The sequence below is a fragment of the Drosophila yakuba genome, chromosome 2L (genome assembly GCF_016746365.2).
Source record: "Drosophila yakuba strain Tai18E2 chromosome 2L, Prin_Dyak_Tai18E2_2.1, whole genome shotgun sequence".
Taxonomy (NCBI): Eukaryota; Metazoa; Arthropoda; class Insecta; order Diptera; family Drosophilidae; genus Drosophila; species Drosophila yakuba.
Genome location: NC_052527.2, coordinates 2,271,299 through 2,290,130, shown reverse-complemented (window position 1 = coordinate 2,290,130; position 18,832 = coordinate 2,271,299). Strand labels below are relative to the sequence as shown.

The following is an 18,832-nucleotide window of genomic DNA, read 5'->3' as shown; positions in this document are numbered from 1 at the left end:
CCGGCATTTAATTCGTTTTCAACTTCTTTTATATCATTGCCATTTAATAAATATCTCTTAAGTTTTGGTTAGCGCTTAAAACAAGGTTATATCAACTCACACATCTTATCCATCGGCGAAAGATCGATCTCCCTCGAAGGTGTGCTGAAAATTATATTGCTTTGGCAGGCCACTTTGGGGTTTTAAGGCATTAGTTTAAACAAAAGAGTCAATAGGCATTCTTCTACACAATTCATTTCACTTCGCAACAGGAGAAATTTTCGTAGACTTTAACTAACTTAACTTAAATTATAAAAATAAATGTATTCTAATTTTTCAGGGTTTTCATCAACTATTCATGGCCTCTATTGCCAGAATCAAATTCACAAAAAAAAACATTTCATATGAGTGTCGAAAATTGTGGCGAAAATTACAAGAAGTCTTAATTCAGCAGAACTGGGTTAAAACCCATTTAATGGTTTTGCTTTAATGTACAAGACAATTTAAAGTCGGACATAGGATGCTCGGATCTACACTTAGGTTCACTTTCAGAATCTTTTAAGGTTAATCCCACATGGGTGCTGGGGTCAACAGGGGTCAACTAGGGGTCAAAATTTGGGGTCACTTTTGGCACTGCCAATTTGCATTAAATGTTTCATGAAACGCCAAAGCTGGCCACTGTAGGTTATTGCGCATGCGCGCTGTTGGCCAATTAAACACTTGAGGTTATTTGCCGATCATTTTCCTACTGCTTCTGCTGCTGCTCTCCTAGTAGTCCATCCTGCCCCTCCCAGGGTGCTCCTCGGGACAGGACGCAAACTCGGCTTGCTGGGCTAGATCCGCTGGTTGAGTCCCGACGAAATAAATGGGTTTTCCAGACGGGCCCAGGGCACTGGCTGTCAGTCCGCCGCCTGGTTGCCTCCGTGGACACTCTTTCCGTGACCTGGGCAACAAAAGGTTATGCATCTGTATGCAAATGAAAACGGCTTTACTCACTTGAGTTTGGTTAAGCTTTCGCCGAACAAATTTTTCCGCCACCAGATTTTCACAATCCGCGTGGACACTGGCACTATGTGATTTATATATATATTTTATCGGCCACTGCAACGATTTGCACTCTACCGGATTTCAAAAGGAATAGACTTTAGCACGGAAACGGATGGAGTTGCTTAGCACTTATTTCCTCTGCCACAGCATAAAAATTTCCTAATTCAGAGCTATCTGGTATTTGTGTCCAAAACTCTGTTCTGGCAGAATTGCAGCTAGCTAATTAGAAATGCATGTGCATTAAAGCTCAGCTTAAACTACGTAAAGCTTTTATTAAAATGCATCGACGTTATTCCCGTCGCGTAAAGCCAGGCTCAGAGTATCACATAATTTAGTGCATACTTCTAGGCAGAAAATGTTTATATCTTTTAAGGTTGATCTAAAATTAATTTAGCGGCTCTTCAGTCGCCACTACAAATACGGATTATTTACGTTTATAAGAGGTTACTTTCGCAAGTTCAATTATGATTCATTTCATGAAGGTTTTGTTTTTCCAAAGTGCCCGATTTACAAAAAAGCATTTGTTGTTTTGCCCATAAAACCGATTTATAAAAAACTAGCATCACTAAAAATGAATGTACAGCAATAATTATGACTGTTTTGTATAGCTAATTATCAGGCTAACAATTCCCCATACTTTCCAGCCGATCTTAAAAAAATATTATTTTGGAAAATTGTCTCATTTTTTAAAAGGGCTTACAACTTTATTTTTTCAAAAAATCACAAAAATTTTGTTGTTTTCCATCTGAGTGCTTTTGAATTGGAAATTATATCAGAAGTTCATCATCGTGGGACAATTTATGTATTAAGTAATATTTTACCCCAATTTGCACAAAAAATAAATTTTTCCTGGAAATTGAAATAAGAAAGGAGGTGAAAAATTTAATATTTTTAAACAGATCTGTATTATATTAAAATAAATTGCGCACGGAATATAATGACTTCTATATACGGCACTCCTGTTTATTTTCGGATATATTTTGCCATATCGTCTCTAAAACTGGTCGCATTTCGAATCTTAAAATTCCTTTCTACTTTAAGGAGTTAAAAGATAACAACTACAAGAAGGTTGTCCATACATATTTTTGCACTTAGCCCGTGTCATGCATTTAGATATTCATGTAATTGGTTTATTTCAGTATCTGTTGCTTAAAATATCTATTAACATTTTTTTGCTACAATGCCACAAATTCCCCATTTCACAGTGGTATACCTATAAAAAAAAGGCCGAAGCCTTTGCAGAAACCACTTGTAAGTGCAGCTCTAGTTGAAATGTTTGTGCAGTGGATTTTGCTGATCTTCAGCGTCACCCTGGTTTCCTCTAAAGGGATTCCGGAACGAATCGTGGGCGGCGACTTGATATCCATTCTATCGGTTCCCTGGCAGGCTTCCGTTCTCTATTTCGGAGAACATATGTGCGGTGCAGCCATCTACAGTGAAGACATTGTCATAACGGCAGCCCACTGTCTCAGCAAAGTCTACGTCGGATACCTATCCGTGCGAGTTGGCTCATCGTACACCCTTTATGGTGGTCAGGAGGTGCGGGTATCTCGGTTCCTGAGGCACGAGAAGTACGGCCGGAGCATGGCCAACGACATAGCCGTGATGAGGCTTCAGTCCAAGCTCAGGCTGGGCATTGGAGTCGCCGTCATTCCCTTGGCCGATACTTCTCCGCCTGTTGGATCTCCTGCCACGGTTTCGGGCTGGGGTGACATTGGCTATAAGAAGGAAGCGGCCAAGTCCCTACTGGCGGTTACGGTGAACATTGTCAATCAGGATCAGTGCCGCAAATCGTACAAAAATCAAATCACCAAGGACATGATCTGTGCTGCTGCTCCGGGCAAGGATGCCTGCTCCGGCGATTCCGGAGGTCCTCTGGTCTCCGATGGCAAGCTCGTCGGCATCGTGTCCTTCGGAGCGAAGTGCGCTCTTCCAAAATACCCGGGAGTCTACGCAAACGTGGCGGTGCTCAAGCCCTGGATTTTGGACGCTAGTCAAAGAGTCTAAAAACGTAATGTGTAAATGAAGCTTGAATAAAATAAACTCTGAAGAACATAAAGTACTTGAGTTTGCTGGTATTTGTAAAATATTTTCAAATTATCCTGTCTAGCAAAATGGGGCTATTTAAATGATTTCGATGATTTAAGGAGCACGTGCCAGTAAAAATTACTGAGGAACCTATTAATATCTCTAATTTCTAAGTGATTACGACATTTGTCGCCTTTGTAAAATGTACATTAAAATTCTTTTGCTAATTATATTTTGCACGTGCGCTACTCGGAATTCGAGTGCGGTGCTGTTGTCTATAGTGAAAAGATCGTCATAACAGCAGCGCACTGTACTGACAACCCCTTCGATTTACTCTATTCCGTCCGATTGGATCAGTATGGAAGAATTTCGGAGGACAGCACGTCAGGGTTGCTGTAATTCGGAGGCATGAAGGCTACGTAAAACCCGCTTGGTTTAACGATATAGCCGTAATTCGACTGGCGGACAGTCTAATTTTTAATAGCGACGTAAGACCTATTCCACTGGCCAATGTTGCACCCGCAGCTGGAACTGAAGCCACCATTTCTGGTTGGGGAGAATTCGGAATCCCCGGGCTAGGATCTATAGTTCTATTGCAAGCCTCGGTGAAAATAGTGGACCCAAATGACTGTAGGCGGGCCTATCCATACCTCACCGAAGTAATGATTTGCGCCGCCGCTCTCCTAAAGGATTCCTGCCAAGGAGACTCCGGAGGACCTCTCGTCTCCGGTGGCCAACTGGTTGGCATTGTGTCCCACGGCATGTTGTGCGCAATTCCCTTCTACCCCGGTGTCTACACCAATGTGGCTGTGCTGAAACCTTGGATCTTAAGTGCTATTGAACATCTTTAAATTTATGCTTAATATTCAAGACAACTATTTAGCATTTGTAACAATACTTATGACAAATATATTGACATCTAAATAGATACATATTATGCTTAGAGCATTCAAATTGAAGGCGTAGTGAAAATTCTCTTATTTCATATCATCTTCCTTCCTTTCGATCCCCTTTGCAAGGATTGCCACTTAATATCCTTGCCGATTTGGGGGCAAGAAAAAGCGATTTCCGAGTCATCGGGCAATGCAAACTGTGCAGTATAATCGCATGATATAATATATGCCTAATCTCTGCTGCAAAAACCCACATCGCCGAGGAAATGGAAAACAGAGCCCGGGGAATTTCGTTAAACCTAAATTTAGAAAATAACTAATTTAGGTGCTAAATATACATGCAGAAGCCATTCCATTACTGGAATTTTCTAATTAGAAAATTTTGCACATTGCTCCGTTCTGAATTTAGAAATGTTTGCAGATAACTTCAAACTGATTAAGCAAACCAAAGGGGTATAAAAGAGCGTTTCATTTGGAGGTAAAGCCACTGCAATCCAAAGTATAGTAAAAACTAGTCGAGATGTTCATCGAAAGCTTCCTGCTACTATTGGCGCTCAACTTCCTGTCCGCAGGAGGAGTAATCCGACCCGAAGAACGCATCGTCGGCGGAGGACCCATAGAAATAGAACAGGCTCCCTGGCAGGTGTCCTTCCAAATAAGAGGACATCATATTTGTGGAGGGTCCATTTACAATGCAGATACCATCATAACAGCTGCCCATTGCTTTTTTTATAATGGGACAAGGATAGATGACCGATATTTTGAAATTCGCGCTGGATCGCACTCGAAACAATCCAATGGAACTCTTGTCAAAGTGGCCGCGGTAATAATCCATGAATATTATGTTCACAAAGAGTATCCATTTTTCGTTCAAAACGACATCGCCGTCGTTCGGTTAAGTGAACGACTTGAGTTTACCAACAAAGTGCAGCCCATTCCTTTGGCCGAGTCTAATCCTGAACCTGGAACGATGTCCTTTGCCACTGGCTGGGGAAGTATGTACGGAACGGATGCGGGGGATCCGAGCAAAGGACCCATAAATCTTCAAGGGGTAAAGCTCCGCATCCAAACGCCTAACTTTTGTGCAGTATCCAATGGTCAATCAACTATTTGCGCTGGAAATGTTGGAAAAACCACTTGTAAAGGCGACTCTGGAGGACCATTGGTAATTAATCGGAAACTCGTGGGTGTTACCTCTGGAAATTTTGAATACTGCTGGTCGTCAGCTTTCTTCTCAAGTGTGCCCTACTTCCGAGAATGGATTTTGAATGCTATTAAATCTTTTCCCCAACATGTTTAGCAATGTTCTCAACACAATCAAATAAATATTCACTGCAGCATATGTAAAAAGCAACCAAAATAGTGTGTACTCTTTTTAAGTTACAACATTCATAATTTTTTTTAAATTTCTTACATAAGACAATTTAGTTTTGAGGAATGGAAAATAGGGTTTATAAAGATGCTCCTACAATTTGCAAGAAAAAGCGATTTCCGAGTCATTGGGCAATGCAAACTGTGCAGTATAATCGCATGATATATGCCTAATCTCTGCTGCAGAAACCCACATCGCCCGGAAAAAGGGAAAATGGAAAACGGAGCCCGGGGAAAATACCCAGCCGCTAAGCCGGAGGAAGCTGCCTCTGGAGAGTCAATTCCAGCGATTAAATTAAGAATGCATAACTTGCAGGGTTAACAATGTTGCCAGGCGCTGGCTGGAGTGCAAGGAATCGGAGAATCGTTGGATTGGAGGAAGGATCTCTCCTCCTCTGGAACAGGGCGCAATTGCCTTGACAGGAGCACGAAGCGAGTCCCTGATTTTTATTTGCCATTCTCTGTGCACCCATTTCTCCGCTCATTCGCGGGGGCGAAAGCAAAAAGAAAGTGGGCAGTGGTGCAACTTCTGCTACTTATCTGCTTTTTTCAATTTGCGATTTGTTTGCTGCAGCCACTGCCATTAAGACACTGGAAAAAACACTACTTGCAGCTCTTGTACACATGCATGTTCAGTAACCGTCGTGTTTATCTACTTAAAATATGATTATAAACGCTTTAAGTGTGTTAATTCCACATACTCTTTGACCACACACACTGCATATTTTTCCCAGTGTACGCTGCTAACCTCAGAGTCGTTCCGTTTCCCCCTCTCCCATCGGAAAGTCATGTCGAAGGCGTCCTGTTTCTGGTTCCTCCGCCTGTTTGCTTACTTGTTTGCACTCCTGGACATGGAACGTGCCTGGAAAGGCCCGACTTTTATAAACATCTTGTATAACTGGCGGCCAGTTTCCCTCTGCAGCAGCCCACCCACTTTCACTCGGCTTTCGCCGACCTTTCGCTGTATTTGTTTTTAATACAATTTCTTTTCTGCTGCGCTTTGCTTTGAGTTCTCGCAAATAGTTTTCATAAATGTTGTGCTTATGGTATAATGGGGAAGTGCGCCGGAGCCCAGAGCTCTGTGGTGGTGGCCATCTCGTTTAATTTGTTCACTCGCGACTGCAGGGAACAAAAGCCAACCAGCTGGGGCCAGGACAAGTTTCCATTAAAGTGGAAGATTCCCTCACCTTTTTGTTTTCCCACTCTAAAGCTGAGTTTATGCGGAGAAGCTTGTGATATCTGCAGGAAGTCAAAGGGAAGTATATCAAGAACAAGGCATTCAAATAAAGTGCCTAAAAGTATGCAGATTTATTTATTTATTTCTAGTGAAAAGCAACTAAGCAATTTTAAAAGCACTTCTGATTTTAAATTGCATAGGTGTAAGCCAAAAGCTGCCAGACATATAATTGAATTAATCCCCGCTCTTGTTTTCCCTTTTTTAGCCAACTCATTTGTTTACTCCGTTCACAGAATCCCATACAGTGCTGAAAAAAAGTTAGCACACATGCACTATTAGCGCACGACAGCATATTTGCGAACGTGTACGTTAACTTTTTCGACCACCAGACATTAAACACACACATACTTACAGCACAGAAAAAAGCGGCAAAAAAAGGGCTAAGTCCAAAACAAAAACAACAAAGATATGACCCCCAGCTGCATTTGTGGGCGGTTGGGTGTTAAGGGGCGGGGCAGCGGAAAAAAAGGGCAGCATGTGTCTTTATTGCCGGCTTTTAAATGTTAACAAAGTGCGTACTTTGTTGTGTGCTTAACTGGCATTAAGAGCGACCAAAGCCACACAAAGACCACAATCATTAACTTGCATTTTGCCATAAACAAGGAAACGAATACTTAGCAATACGCGTTTCGTTACTAATTTAGAATTAAAGTTTAAAGTTAAAGTAGATCATAAATGATATATGTGGTATATCCCCTTACATTCTTATCTTACTTACAATTTGATGTTCAATTAAAAATGTTAGGCTCTTATGAACAATTGCGCACTTATATATTATTAAGTGCAATTGATATTGAAATTGTAGGACCTATGAAATTGATGAATAGCCGAGCAGATGTCAAATGGTTTCTAATACTCGTTTATTGGGTTGGAGCAATGTAGAACTCTGCAAGCGAAACCAAAGCCAAAATCTTTTGGTTGCCAGTGAACTGAACTGAGATTGAGAACAATTTCTGCAAGAAAACCGCACGACACACACGACCTGTCAACACAAACCCACTGGCGTCTCAAGGATTCCTTGCCCCTCCTTTGTGCAGGACCACACTCGAAGGACTCGCAGCTGACATGGCCATATATCGTACAATATTATGCATGCAATGCCAGGCAATGGCCAGAAGAATATTCAAAGCATTTAGCAACTCATTGTCCCTTTCGACAGCAAACCAGCAGCAGAAAACCAGCAACTGAAAGGCACAAGACGCTGGAAATGGTGGAGATGGTGGAGATGGGGAAAAATGTATTCATGGACCCCCAAATTGTATAATTTAAGTTTGCACATAAAATCACACCGCAAACTTGGAAAAAGGCCCGAAAAGCAGGAGCCGCAACAACAACAGCACTCAAGTGAACTGACATAGATACGGAAACGGATATGTGAATGGGGCAGCATGTGGCATATAGTATAGTATATAAGGCGAAGGTCCTACTCTCAGTGGTCTTAAATGAAAATTTTTTTAAATAATAGCTTAATATAAATTTCAGGAAAAAATCTTAGGGAACAGCCCTAAGGAATAAACCTAACGAATAATTGTAATTATAAATTAAATAAATTAAAATTTTATAAGACCGCATTTTTTACAGATATATATGTTAGTTAGTTATGCTAATCTCAGCGGGTTTTCCCAACCGTTTTCGCACTTTTCCTATGACCCTTTCCCGCAACTCAAAGACGACCGTCTCTATTACACAGTTGAGCACACAGGAGTGCTCCACCCGCACGCACACACATCAAATTTGAATATTTTAAAGAGGAAAACGGACGCAGGACACAGGACACACCGACAGAAGGCACAAAGCACCAAAACTTGTGTGCCATAAAAACGCTATAAAATTGCACAAATAGCATTGCCGACGTGGAGATCCACAGATATGGGGGCTATACGATATCTGTAAGTAAAACTTTCGGCCCGATATCTGCTGACCTAAGTGCGTGTGCACATGAACTTGAGCGAGTGTGGAGTGGATGTCCTGCAAGGACCTTGTCCTGCTTGTTCGGTTTTCCAGCAGTGTAAGTCATTGTCATCGCCTTCGTATCGCACTCATTTGCCAGGTCCTTTGCAGCCTTTTGCCATTTGCCATCCGCAAAATGAAACCTGATTTCCCTTTAATTTTTCCTCTCAGTCGCTTTGGCTTTTTTGGGGCTTCCGGGGCGACAATCTCAACACCCAACACATCAGCAAAGTTATGGCACTCCGAGGCTTTCACACGGTCCATTTCTGAGGCGACAAATTGGTCTTTCAGGCTGTCAACGCAAAAGGGTTTCCTCCTCGAAGTGCTTAGCTCCTGAATTTTAAGGTGAATTTTTCAGCTTCCCTTGGACATCAGTTAGTTGGGGTTTCTAAGTTACAATGAACTTGGGAGACATTCTGTGGGCCGCCTTAATTAGAATGCCATAATGGAACTGCCGGCGTTCAAACACACACTGGGCTCATACATAATGTATGCGCCATGAAAACGAATGTGCAAATTTAAATAATCAAATTCAGGGGCAAATATTGTGCCCTCGGGTATTCGCACACAATCATCAATCGAAAGAAACCACTTCGGGCTAAATCGAAAGGCTGCCAACTATTTTGGGTTACAGAGAAGAGAAAAAGGATAAATGATTTTGCATAAAATTTAAGTGAATCCATTTTCCACCTGAGATTCAAGCGAGCTGTCCTTTCACCCGGAACCTCAAAAGATTTCTACTTCCATTTGGCTTTGCCGTCAATCTGTCACTTTAGGATAACAATTACGATAAGTGGGTTTTGGATATTTATTAAGCCAATCAACCGATTATGCCAAACTTTAATTGTCTTGGCATGTCAACTTTGTGAAGTTGCCTTTGTGTTTCCGCAAACATGTGGGAAATTTAATGCTCATGGGATTGTGTTTCCTTTTCTGACTTTAGTGGGATTGGCATTTTTCTTTATATGAGCTCAAACTAGTGTTTACATACAATATAATACATGTTTGCATATTTTCCGGCACTTCTTTCAGTTGCAGGCATACAAATCCTTGCCAAATACATAAAGCTATTTTAATAAGCAGCTCTTGCGATCAAACTAGCATCCTGGCATTCGAAAACTTTCGTAGTTAGACTGGATTAAATTAAGAGCGAGAACTTGTGAGTATAAATACCCATGTTTTTTCACCCGCCGCCCAACTTTCGACCCGAATGCACCGCCACAGCTCTCTAACTGCGCCCGGGGCTAAACCTCAAACCTCAAACTCAGCACTCAGCACCCACAACAACGACAACTTTAATTAAGTGAAAATTATGATGCTGTCAGGAAAAGAAGGAGACGGCGGGCGTCAGCACTTTGGGTGGTTGAGTGGGTGGCCGCTGGTCACACGTGGCGTATGAATAATGTAGAATCTCAACTAATTAAGCCAAGTAAATGCATTAGCAACAACCCGCCGCAGCCTCTTGTCCAAAAACTGCAATTTTGCACAGCTTCTCAGCGCCCCCAAAGCAGCAGCAACAATTTGGGTAACATATTGTTTGCTTTAATTAAAAATTCTGTTCCAAATATGTATGCAGCGAACTGGGAAGAAAAACCGTGCGGAGAAGGCAGTCTAAAATATCCTGAAACTAAACCGTTTAATAAGAATTTGTGCGGTTAAAAACTGGCAAGTTTTGGGCACCTTTTAAGTCCTGCTCCAAAAATCAATATCTGGAATATCCATTTCGGGTCCGGTGACCATTGCCACATCCACTGGAGCTTGAGATACCGGCAATGCTGCTGCATGAGCCAAAAGACCAAAGAGAGAAAGGACCAGTAAGAAACACAGCTTCATTTTTACTCTACGAAATTTTCGGGTCCCTTCAAAAAGATATGTTTTTTTTTATTCTGACACAAAGTACAATGGTGATGGGATGCATCAATAAACTAGTAACTATAGTAATCATAGTAATAGGATCCTTCTGCTGATTCGTCACTAGATTCGGAGCTCTCATCTTCACTGGAATCTTCAGATGACTCGGCGGTTTCTTGGCTGGAACTCTCAGCTGCTTCACTAGTTTCCTCAGATGATGAAGTCACTGTGGGCAACTCTTCGCTGGAGCTGTCAGTCGCTAATGATGACTTTGAAGGAACCCTTTCTTCAGTAGAAGGATCGATCACTCGCAATCCAATTTGATTCTGGGAAATTTGTGGGCTAATTTTGGGTCTGGCAGCTGCCAAGACCAGAAAAGCTACGAAATAAAGGCAAACGCGTTGAGCGCGGAACATTTTCGGTTGAATATTGTGGAAATAGTGGATAGACCTTTCGTGCATCGTGAGGTTTATATACCTATCTTGAAGTCTGGTTTACTAATAGAAATTTCCAGCAGACTTGCACACTCGCTAGTTGTTATTTCTGTTATTTCTTGGTGAATGGTTTGCCATAAAACTTAATTGGCTTAGGTTTTTGCAAGATAAGAAGGTCTGTCTAATGGTTAAATAAGTTACTTAAATACAAGCTTATAAAAATAGGTGTACTATTTATAATAAATGTTTTGAAAATTCTGTAAGAAACTAAAAACGAATCCATGATAACAGAAAGTTACCAAACAGACTAAGTAAAACAAGAGCCAATTATAAATACCAAAGTTTTCACTCCATTTAATTAACAAATTTACATATATCAACTAATACCCTACTCCTCCGTGGAGTTTTCAACATCATCCTCCCGTGGAGGCGGTTCCGTTTGCCATCGGTGGCCCATGGCATAGGGTGGCTTTGAGTAGGTCTTCACATAGAAGGTTCCGTTCTTGGGGATCGAGGGCTCTCCGCCCATCCGGAATTCTCCGTCGCTCATCAGGAGCACCCAGGTGCCATCGTCGTGGCGCTCGCACCGTGGACCCCAAAATCCGGCAGGACTGGTTAGGGATTCTATGAAGTAATCATGGGATCTCTTATGCGAACAGCCATACACATAGCACTTCTTCTGATTCTTCCCATAGTTGGGATAGAAGGTGGCGTGTCCCACGGGCTGCTCGAAGCCAAAGCTAACGCTGGTTTGAATGGACTCCACATAGGAGGCGTCGCTGGCATCGATGCGGTACTCGTCGCTCTTCTCCCGAAACTGTGGACCCGCCGGATCCAAGGCGTATATGGTGTTGAATCGATAGGGCATAATCTGCTTCCCAGCACTGCCGGCGATCTGCGCTCCCAGCGAGTGTCCAATGACGTAGACGTCGTCGAAGTGCATGTGCGCCTCCTGGTTGAGATAGCGCACCAGATCCGCCAGCAGGGCTCCCATGTCCTCCACCATCTTGGCCACCTCGTAGTAGTTCACGTTCGTGGATGTCTTGCTCCAGTCGCAGACGATCACATTGAAGTCCTCGTAGTTGGCGGGCTCTCCATTGGGACCCGGATTGGTCAGGCTCAGATAGGCGTTCTTCACCTTCCTTATATGGGAACCCTTGCTCTGACTCATCCAGCCATGAATGACAATCCTACAGATGAGCAATCAGGAAAGAACAATGAGAGTCGCTACAAAATATTCATTTCCTTTTTGTGACTAAATGCAAACTTAGCCATGTAACTTAAAAGTGAATGCCCCTTAAAATAAACAGATTTCAATTCGTCTTCATATGATATCAACTTCGCCTGCTATCTTATCACTCTTTTAATGCTTTAAAATTGTGCAGTTATTATTTGTTAGCTACTAATATGTATTAACCTCTAATTAGCAATTAATTATGTGTCAGTCGAATGGCAATGACTCAATGGCGATAACTGAAACGAAAGCTCAACCTAAAAATGTAAATATAGGAGATAAACCTGTTTTCGTGTTAGTCGTGAAATATAAAAATTAAATTATTTGGTGAGAGAATTCGGACAAATATTTGTTTTGGTTCTATTCATTAGATTGTTATTTTGCTCTCGCATTAATTTCTGGCCATTAGTCGTCGCATTCACTGAGTGGGAATACCAAATACACTGCCAATTGTTTTGAGCTGAAAGGTTTGCACAGCTTTTAAGCCATTATCTCTCCGTTTAGTGAATGAATTAATTGTTGCACACTCACTGCGATGCAAAAACCCCCATTCGATCTGCCATTGGGGCCCTAATCTTTCCGGAAACTTAGCCACTTACCTCGTTTGATGACGTGCATCGAAGCCCGAGTTCCTCAGGTTTTCCACATCGCCAACGAACAGTTCCCTGCCGCAGTCCGCAAAGTCGCGCTTGAAGAGTATGAACTGCATCTTACCCCTCGAACTGGTGAAGGGTATCAGATGCTTGAAGAACTTCTTCCAGAAGGAGGGATCCACGCCCAGGGTCTTCTTCTTCACCAGCGTGTAATTGCAGGTGGCATTGGGATCGAGTTCGGTTTTCTCCTGCTCGCTGCTGGCTGCGAATCGAAGTAAAACACAAAACAGCATTCTCAGTTTGGTAAATAGCGGCACACCCCAAATGTATCAATCAATTGAATTTCTACACATATCTGTGACAAGACCTTGAAAAGTGTGTTTATTACCCACCAATTACGAGGGCCACAAGTGCCAAAAGCAGCGCACTCATGATGCTAATCCGTCCCAGCTGCGAGACCATGGCTGCTCCAAGATATCTCCCTGGGGGCTTCTGACCGTTGGAGTAGTGCGTATGCGCTGACCGATGCCCACCGTTATAGATTTCGCACCCCGGCGGAATGAGCCGCAGATCCAACCGGCTGACTGCTGCGTGCGCAACTAACTGACACAGCGCTCAGCTCCGATCTCTCGATGCTGATGCTCCAGCGGTGCGAGCTCCAGTTTCCCCATCGGATCGGAGAGCGGCGACCCCAAGTCTGTGCTCAGTGGTCCACTCACTCCACTGATAACTGATCGCTCGCTCTCTCTCTTCCCATAGATCATCGTATTTCCTTATGAAGAGCATCTCTTCCCATAGATCATCGTATTTCCTTATGACGAGCAACTCTTCTGATAGATCATCGTATTTCCCTATGAAGAGCAACTCTTCCCATAGATCATCGTATTTCCTTATGACGAGCATCTCTTGTCATAGATCATCGTGTTTGCCTATGAAGCGCAACTCTTCCCAAAGATCATCGTGTTTCCCTATGACAAGCATCGATTAGCAGGAAGATGACAAGTGACTAATGATCTTGAAGAACACAGCGAGTACGCAAGTTAACATCTGTTTCTTACAATATATGCATACATATAAACAACATTATTTAAAATAACTCTAGAAACCAACAAATTGCTGTGATTATTTGAACCATAAGCCCTTCTGGCGCTAATTGGCAAGCAGAGAAACCCTAGTAAGAACTCATAAAAGGTCCCAGATAAGTTAATTACCCCATTAAGTTGACCCGCTGTAAAATCCAGAAAAAAGGCTGCGTAATGGTTATGGTTTTCCGAATCCTGGGGCCACCTTTTTATGGCTGTCAGTCAGCAAATGATTATCGCGGATCCCGAAAATGCTCAGTCCTATCGGCTAATTGCGTGGCCCTAATCACATTCGAAAACCCGCCTAATTAAGCAGCCCCGAGTGCATAATTCATTAATCCAAACTCAAATGAGGCGACAAATTTTCAGTCACTTACCAAGTCGGTTTTTCGGCTCGCAAGGAAAATGGAAAATTGAGGCGGAGAGGGGAGGGGCGATGAGCATTTTCTTGTGGCCTTTCCAGCCTTCCACCTGCGCCACATGAAAACGCTTTTAATTATGCAAATTTGGGCTGCCTTGTTGATTAGAAAATCCGCGAGGGGCAAAGCGAGTCACTCGAGCCACCGACAAGGTATGCAGTGCACCTCAGATTGCCACAAGGACCTCCAGGCATCAATCAATATGCAAACAGATCCTTGGGGGCAGGGGGGCGGTGGGGCAGGACAAACAGCCCTTCCACCACGAGACCAATAAATTTGGCCAACCACCAATTAGATGTTGGAAATTAATTGGCAATGCCTCGCGGCCAACTGAAATGGAAGAAGGATGTGGATGTGGAGCACAATTCCTGCGGCTGAGGGAGAAATTGAAATTAGGTTCCTGGAAAAAGTGGATATGGGCAGACTTGGTCATAGTTTCCCAACCCAAAGAACTGCACCTTGTTCCCTTTCATTGAATTCCTTGTCATGTGTCCGGAAAAGTTTTTGCCTTGGAATGAATCTTACTTACAGACAGCTTCCCAGCGATTAAGAGTACAGGATGACTTCTTAAAGAAACCTTGGAAACAGCGAACTAATATTTATTTAGTAGAAATTTCAATAACTTATTAGAACATGGTTGAAATAAAAAATAGAATAGTTTGGGCAAAGGCAATCCAACCATCACCTCCCTTGCATTGCCACTTTTCCATCACTCCACCGATCAAAGTTTTAAGAGGTGGGGGGGTTGAAAAGTTTTCTGGCCAAAACGGAAAAACTGTAAATCCACAACTAACATTTTTAAGCATAACAAAGTGCGACGAGATTCCGGGAATAAATCTTGACGCCGTTTTGGTTTAGTCAGGCGTAGCCCCAAAAAGCGCTTATTATGCGGTTCAAGGGGGCAGTAAACTGGAATGGGGCATGTTTTGTCCTGGGGACTTTTAGTTTTTAGCTGCACAACGATGACTGCAACTTTTTCTATTGACTTAATGCAGTTGGCAAGTGCAGTGGGGTCTGAAGTTGGACACGAAAACTTTAAAGATTAACTGCAGGAAAGTCAGGTTTACGGGGTAGCAGTTTCAAATTTAAGGCACAACCAAGTTAGTTTCTACACACAACTCATAGGTTTTTACGTGCAGCACAATAGACAAGTTAACGATTTCGAATTCGTTTCGTATTTATAACACAAAATTGGCAGAGTTGATATATGTATAGGATCGATGGAAGTGCCAGTGAAGGGCATTCTTGGTATATTGGCCACTGCTGGATCGTTTTTTGCACTGGGAGCTTACTATCAGCACATCGATGTCATGCGGAGAATCCGACGATTGGAGCAACGAAACCCACATGCCTACTTTATCAGAAGGAAACTATACGCACTGGTATGGTACTTCTTTCTATTAGCAAACTCTACTTCCTATAAACATAAACTTTTCCTTTTTTCCAGCTGGGAATTTTCGCTGTGCGAGCTGATAGCGCAGAGTTCGAGGTGCAGCCCGATGACTGCCACAAGCTGGGCGGGATCATGAAGTACGGCTTCCCCAGCACCAATGACATCACCCTCAACGAGACCTTTGACTTTGTGACCTCTTTCGATCGAAGAAACTCTGCGATTCTGTGGCTGTGCGAGCGGGTAGATCTGTCCAACCGCGTCGTCTACGGGGATTCCACATCCGTGTTACCAGCTGGAGCCTTTAGGCAGTCGGAGGCAGCTCGTGTGTTCTTCCTGTCCAACATTAAGCCCTTTCTGAACAGAGGCTTCAATCTCACCGTCTGGGATCGATTGCTGCAGTACGTCCATGAGATGAGTCAAAGGCATGGCACTGTGTATACGTACACGGGATCGATTTACTTGCCCCGTGAACTGAAGTCGAACAGTTGGTTCCTGGAGTTCCAGTCGGAAGAGAGGACCATGGTGGCCGTACCTACCCATTTCTTCAAGATCCTGGTCATCGATCAGAAGATCGAAGGGGGCGATACCATTCCCTATGCGGAGGCCTACGTGATGCCCAACTCTCCGCTGAACAATAATGTCGAACTGAGGACCCTTCTCAGCGATGTCCGGGAAATAGAAAACGCCACAGGTCTGCGGTTCTTCGAAGGACTCGATCGTAACTTAGTCAACACCCAAGTGTCCAGTTCAATACTCCACCCAGTGAACGGTCCTTTGACAAACCCCTTAACTTTGCCGGCGACCAATAACTTTGACGATTGTAAAGCTCTCACATCACACAGTTCTCCTAAGTAGAATCTAAATATATGTACAAAGAGATAGTGATGGCCATGAGAAATCCTTCTTTTATTTTTAAAGGGTTAATTTACAGAGTCTATTCATGGACCGACAGTGGCAGCTCCTGGGACTGGGTTTCGTCCTGGGAGTGACTGCGCTATGTGCATCCTTTGTGGGTGGCATGTATTTTCAGCACAAAGATGCCAGAAAGCGCTTGCAGGAACTGGTACAAACGGATCCCTATGCCTACTATCTCGGTCCCAAAATCTATGAAGTGGTAACCAAAATAAATTAAAAGAATATAAAGTATATAATATTATATAAAGTATAATATCCCTAACCAGTTTTCCTTCTTCAAGACCAATAATGAAGTCGATCACCGGATGAGGCAAATCATGAAGTATGGTTTCCCTGGCCTGGACGACCTGCGTCTTTACAGTGACTTTGTGCTCTCCTACGATCGCCGTAACCGAGTGGCCCACTGGGTGTGTGAGCACCTCCAGGCGGACAGCATACATCCCAATCGGGGCAGACGTGGCCGTAATCCATACCAGCCGGATTTGAGTGTGCCCTCCAACTTCCGCTCGGAGCTGAGCGACTATCGGAGATCTGGATTCGATCGAGGACACTTGGCAGCCGCGGGGAATCACCATCTGCAGCAGAATCACTGTGAGGATACGTTCTTCCTGACGAATATTGCCCCACAAGTGGGCGAGGGATTCAACCGCGGCGCATGGAACAACTTGGAACGATATGTTCGAAATCTGGTCCACCGATTCGGATCCGTATTCGTGTGCACTGGTCCGCTATACAAGCCCAATGAAAGAGCGGCAGGTAAATGGGCCGTGGAGTACGAGATGATCGGACTGAACATGGTAGCAGTTCCGACGCACTTCTTCAAGGTCATCATGGTAGAGTCACAACTGCACCTGGGCAAACCCTATATGGAGGGCTATGTCCTGCCCAATGCTCCAATACCAGATGGCCTGCCACTCCGCTCGTTTCTCTGCGACATCCGGGAGATTGAACACTATGCAGGACTCAAGTTCTTCGACGGATTGAGGAGAAGTGCCCTGTTTGGTAGTAATTATCCAAGTGAATCGCAAGTTTTTCGGGAATTTAGTTAGTGGAAATTAGTTGGAAAATATATTGAAAAATTTTAAAAGCTTATCTGCAAGCAGGCTATATTCTAGAAATTGACATGTCGACAAATTGCTACATTCTACATGTTATCAAGGCAACACTACTCGAAATTATTGTAAGGCCCATTTATGTCCATCAACGAATCACGAGTTCATCAGTGGGCCTTATGTGCCCTTGCGGGAGTAACCGGTTTTGTGTGCGGAGCCTTTGTTCAACAGGAGGCGTCCATAAGGCAGCTGTTCCGGCAGATTCGAAGGGATCCCTATGTCTACCACCACCGGCACAAGTTATATCCCATGGTGAGCGATATAAAAAAGTTCAAAATATATCCATTATTTAATTTCTAATATTTCTACGAAAGCTATCCACCTTTAGGACTGACCATGAGACCCGTTTGTGGCATCGTTCCACTTCACTGGCCGACAAATTCAGGGAGCTGGTTGTGTCGCCGATCTTCGATTTTGTTAGTGCTGCTCTGATGCTGAATACCGATGCGGCAACTACCACAGATCTGCTGGACTTAATCAAGTACGGATTGCCCAGCACGGAGAACCTGTACGTCCACAAGGACTACGTTGTTTCGCAGGACATGTGCACGAACGCTCCCCGATGGATTTGCGAGCACTTCCGTGGCGACTATCAGAAGATAAAGTCGGATGACTTGAACCTTCGCTACAATGATGTCTATGTGTTGAGCTGCGGATCGATGAGCATCTGCAAGGCATTCAAGCGGAAAATCTGGAACGATCTGGAGAAGTACGTGTCCAGCAAGGCCGTAGAATTTGGCTCTGTGTACGCCTACACTGGGCCAATTTACACGCCCTCCTGTCATGAGGGTGGCAAATGGACCATGAAGTATGAGGTGTTTGATTGGATACCGATGCCGGTTCCATCCCACTACTTTAAGGTGCTGATCGTGGAGAGTCGAGTCCCGGGATCACATCCCTTCATGGAATCCTATATCATCGAAAACAGCCGAATGGTTGGCGGCAAGTTGAGTGACCACCGCGTCAAAATCGCCGAAATAGAGCGGTTTACGGGGCTGCGATTCAACAAGGTCCTGCAGCCCGTAGTCCAGTTCGAGAAGGACATCTTTAAGGTGAACACCAGGGCGTGGTCCGGCAAGTTCGAGGAAATCTCTGAGCCTTTGGTGACATTTCCGCCGGATAAGCAATTAAATCTAATATAAAACCCTGACTGTAAGCTGTAATACTTTTAAAATGAACCATAAACATAATATAATTTAATAAATGTGTACAAATCTCTTTTAAATCTAATTTAAATTTTTGTTATATCTTATCAATTTATTTATTTAAGCCAACGTGTTTCGTGACGTCACCG

At 43.5% G+C, this 18,832-nt stretch overlaps 7 protein-coding genes and 1 pseudogene across 9 annotated transcripts; 6 read left to right on the top strand and 2 right to left on the bottom strand.

The window, feature by feature from the left end:
- Positions 1-2,269: 2,269 nt before the first annotated feature.
- On the top strand, positions 2,270-3,085 carry LOC6526534 (trypsin delta). The gene has a single exon (XM_002087608.3). The coding sequence runs from the start codon at positions 2,299-2,301 to the stop codon at positions 3,031-3,033; it is 735 nt and encodes a 244-aa protein (XP_002087644.1). The 5' UTR covers positions 2,270-2,298; the 3' UTR covers positions 3,034-3,085.
- LOC120320849 lies at positions 3,041-4,013 on the top strand (annotated as a pseudogene).
- A 423-nt stretch (positions 4,014-4,436) lies between these two features.
- Positions 4,437-5,307, top strand: LOC26534700 (trypsin beta). The gene has a single exon (XM_015199053.2). It carries the CDS (start codon positions 4,468-4,470, stop codon positions 5,245-5,247), a length of 780 nt encoding a protein of 259 aa, XP_015054539.1. The 5' UTR covers positions 4,437-4,467; the 3' UTR covers positions 5,248-5,307.
- Positions 5,308-10,353: 5,046 nt separating this feature from the next.
- LOC122319456 (cell wall protein IFF6-like) lies at positions 10,354-10,832 on the bottom strand. Its single transcript, XM_043206781.1, has one exon. It carries the CDS (start codon positions 10,815-10,817, stop codon positions 10,431-10,433), a length of 387 nt encoding a protein of 128 aa, XP_043062716.1. The 5' UTR covers positions 10,818-10,832; the 3' UTR covers positions 10,354-10,430.
- Positions 10,833-11,117: 285 nt separating this feature from the next.
- Positions 11,118-13,229, bottom strand: LOC6526533 (phospholipase A1 VesT1.02). The gene is made up of 3 exons (XM_002087607.4): positions 13,010-13,229; positions 12,624-12,879; positions 11,118-11,980 (listed from the first exon to the last, which is right to left on the bottom strand). Exons 1-3 carry the CDS (start codon positions 13,077-13,079, stop codon positions 11,179-11,181), a joined length of 1,128 nt encoding a protein of 375 aa, XP_002087643.1. The 5' UTR covers positions 13,080-13,229; the 3' UTR covers positions 11,118-11,178.
- Positions 13,230-15,216: 1,987 nt separating this feature from the next.
- On the top strand, positions 15,217-16,409 carry LOC6526532 (endonuclease G, mitochondrial). The gene is made up of 2 exons (XM_002087606.4): positions 15,217-15,500; positions 15,566-16,409. Exons 1-2 carry the CDS (start codon positions 15,339-15,341, stop codon positions 16,364-16,366), a joined length of 963 nt encoding a protein of 320 aa, XP_002087642.1. The 5' UTR covers positions 15,217-15,338; the 3' UTR covers positions 16,367-16,409.
- A 30-nt stretch (positions 16,410-16,439) lies between these two features.
- LOC6526531 (endonuclease G, mitochondrial) lies at positions 16,440-17,637 on the top strand. 3 transcript variants are annotated; one of them, XM_039370906.2, is made up of 2 exons: positions 16,440-16,625; positions 16,708-17,637. In XM_039370906.2, exons 1-2 carry the CDS (start codon positions 16,452-16,454, stop codon positions 17,473-17,475), a joined length of 942 nt encoding a protein of 313 aa, XP_039226840.1. In that variant the 5' UTR covers positions 16,440-16,451; the 3' UTR covers positions 17,476-17,637. The 3 variants fall into 3 exon arrangements, with proteins under 3 accessions (XP_039226840.1, XP_002087641.1, XP_039226838.1); XM_002087605.4 differs by having other exon boundaries at positions 16,693-17,637; XM_039370904.2 differs by having other exon boundaries at positions 16,675-17,637.
- LOC6526530 (endonuclease G, mitochondrial) lies at positions 17,529-18,742 on the top strand. Its single transcript, XM_002087604.3, has 2 exons — positions 17,529-17,790; positions 17,853-18,742. The coding sequence occupies exons 1-2, from the start codon at positions 17,620-17,622 to the stop codon at positions 18,678-18,680; spliced, it is 999 nt and encodes a 332-aa protein (XP_002087640.1). The 5' UTR covers positions 17,529-17,619; the 3' UTR covers positions 18,681-18,742.
- The last annotated feature ends 90 nt before the right edge of the window (positions 18,743-18,832 follow it).

Bases quoted from the DNA above. Each gene is read 5' to 3' on its own strand.
- LOC6526534 (XM_002087608.3), top strand. From the start codon at position 2,299: ATGTTTGTGCAGTGGATTTTGCTGATCTTCAGCGTCACCCTGGTTTCC.
- LOC26534700 (XM_015199053.2), top strand. From the start codon at position 4,468: ATGTTCATCGAAAGCTTCCTGCTACTATTGGCGCTCAACTTCCTGTCC.
- LOC122319456 (XM_043206781.1), bottom strand. From the start codon at position 10,817: ATGCACGAAAGGTCTATCCACTATTTCCACAATATTCAACCGAAAATG.
- LOC6526533 (XM_002087607.4), bottom strand. From the start codon at position 13,079: ATGGTCTCGCAGCTGGGACGGATTAGCATCATGAGTGCGCTGCTTTTG. The intron at 12,880-13,009 runs GTGGGTAATAAA...TTCGATTCGCAG, and splicing joins ACTTGTGGCCCTCGTAATTG to CCAGCAGCGAGCAGGAGAAA. The intron at 11,981-12,623 runs GTAAGTGGCTAA...GCTCATCTGTAG, and splicing joins GATGCACGTCATCAAACGAG to GATTGTCATTCATGGCTGGA.
- LOC6526532 (XM_002087606.4), top strand. From the start codon at position 15,339: ATGGAAGTGCCAGTGAAGGGCATTCTTGGTATATTGGCCACTGCTGGA. The intron at 15,501-15,565 runs GTATGGTACTTC...CCTTTTTTCCAG, and splicing joins GAAGGAAACTATACGCACTG to CTGGGAATTTTCGCTGTGCG.
- LOC6526531 (XM_039370904.2), top strand. From the start codon at position 16,452: ATGGACCGACAGTGGCAGCTCCTGGGACTGGGTTTCGTCCTGGGAGTG. The intron at 16,626-16,674 runs GTAACCAAAATA...TATTATATAAAG, and splicing joins GTCCCAAAATCTATGAAGTG to TATAATATCCCTAACCAGTT.
- LOC6526530 (XM_002087604.3), top strand. From the start codon at position 17,620: ATGTCCATCAACGAATCACGAGTTCATCAGTGGGCCTTATGTGCCCTT. The intron at 17,791-17,852 runs GTGAGCGATATA...TTTCTACGAAAG, and splicing joins GGCACAAGTTATATCCCATG to CTATCCACCTTTAGGACTGA.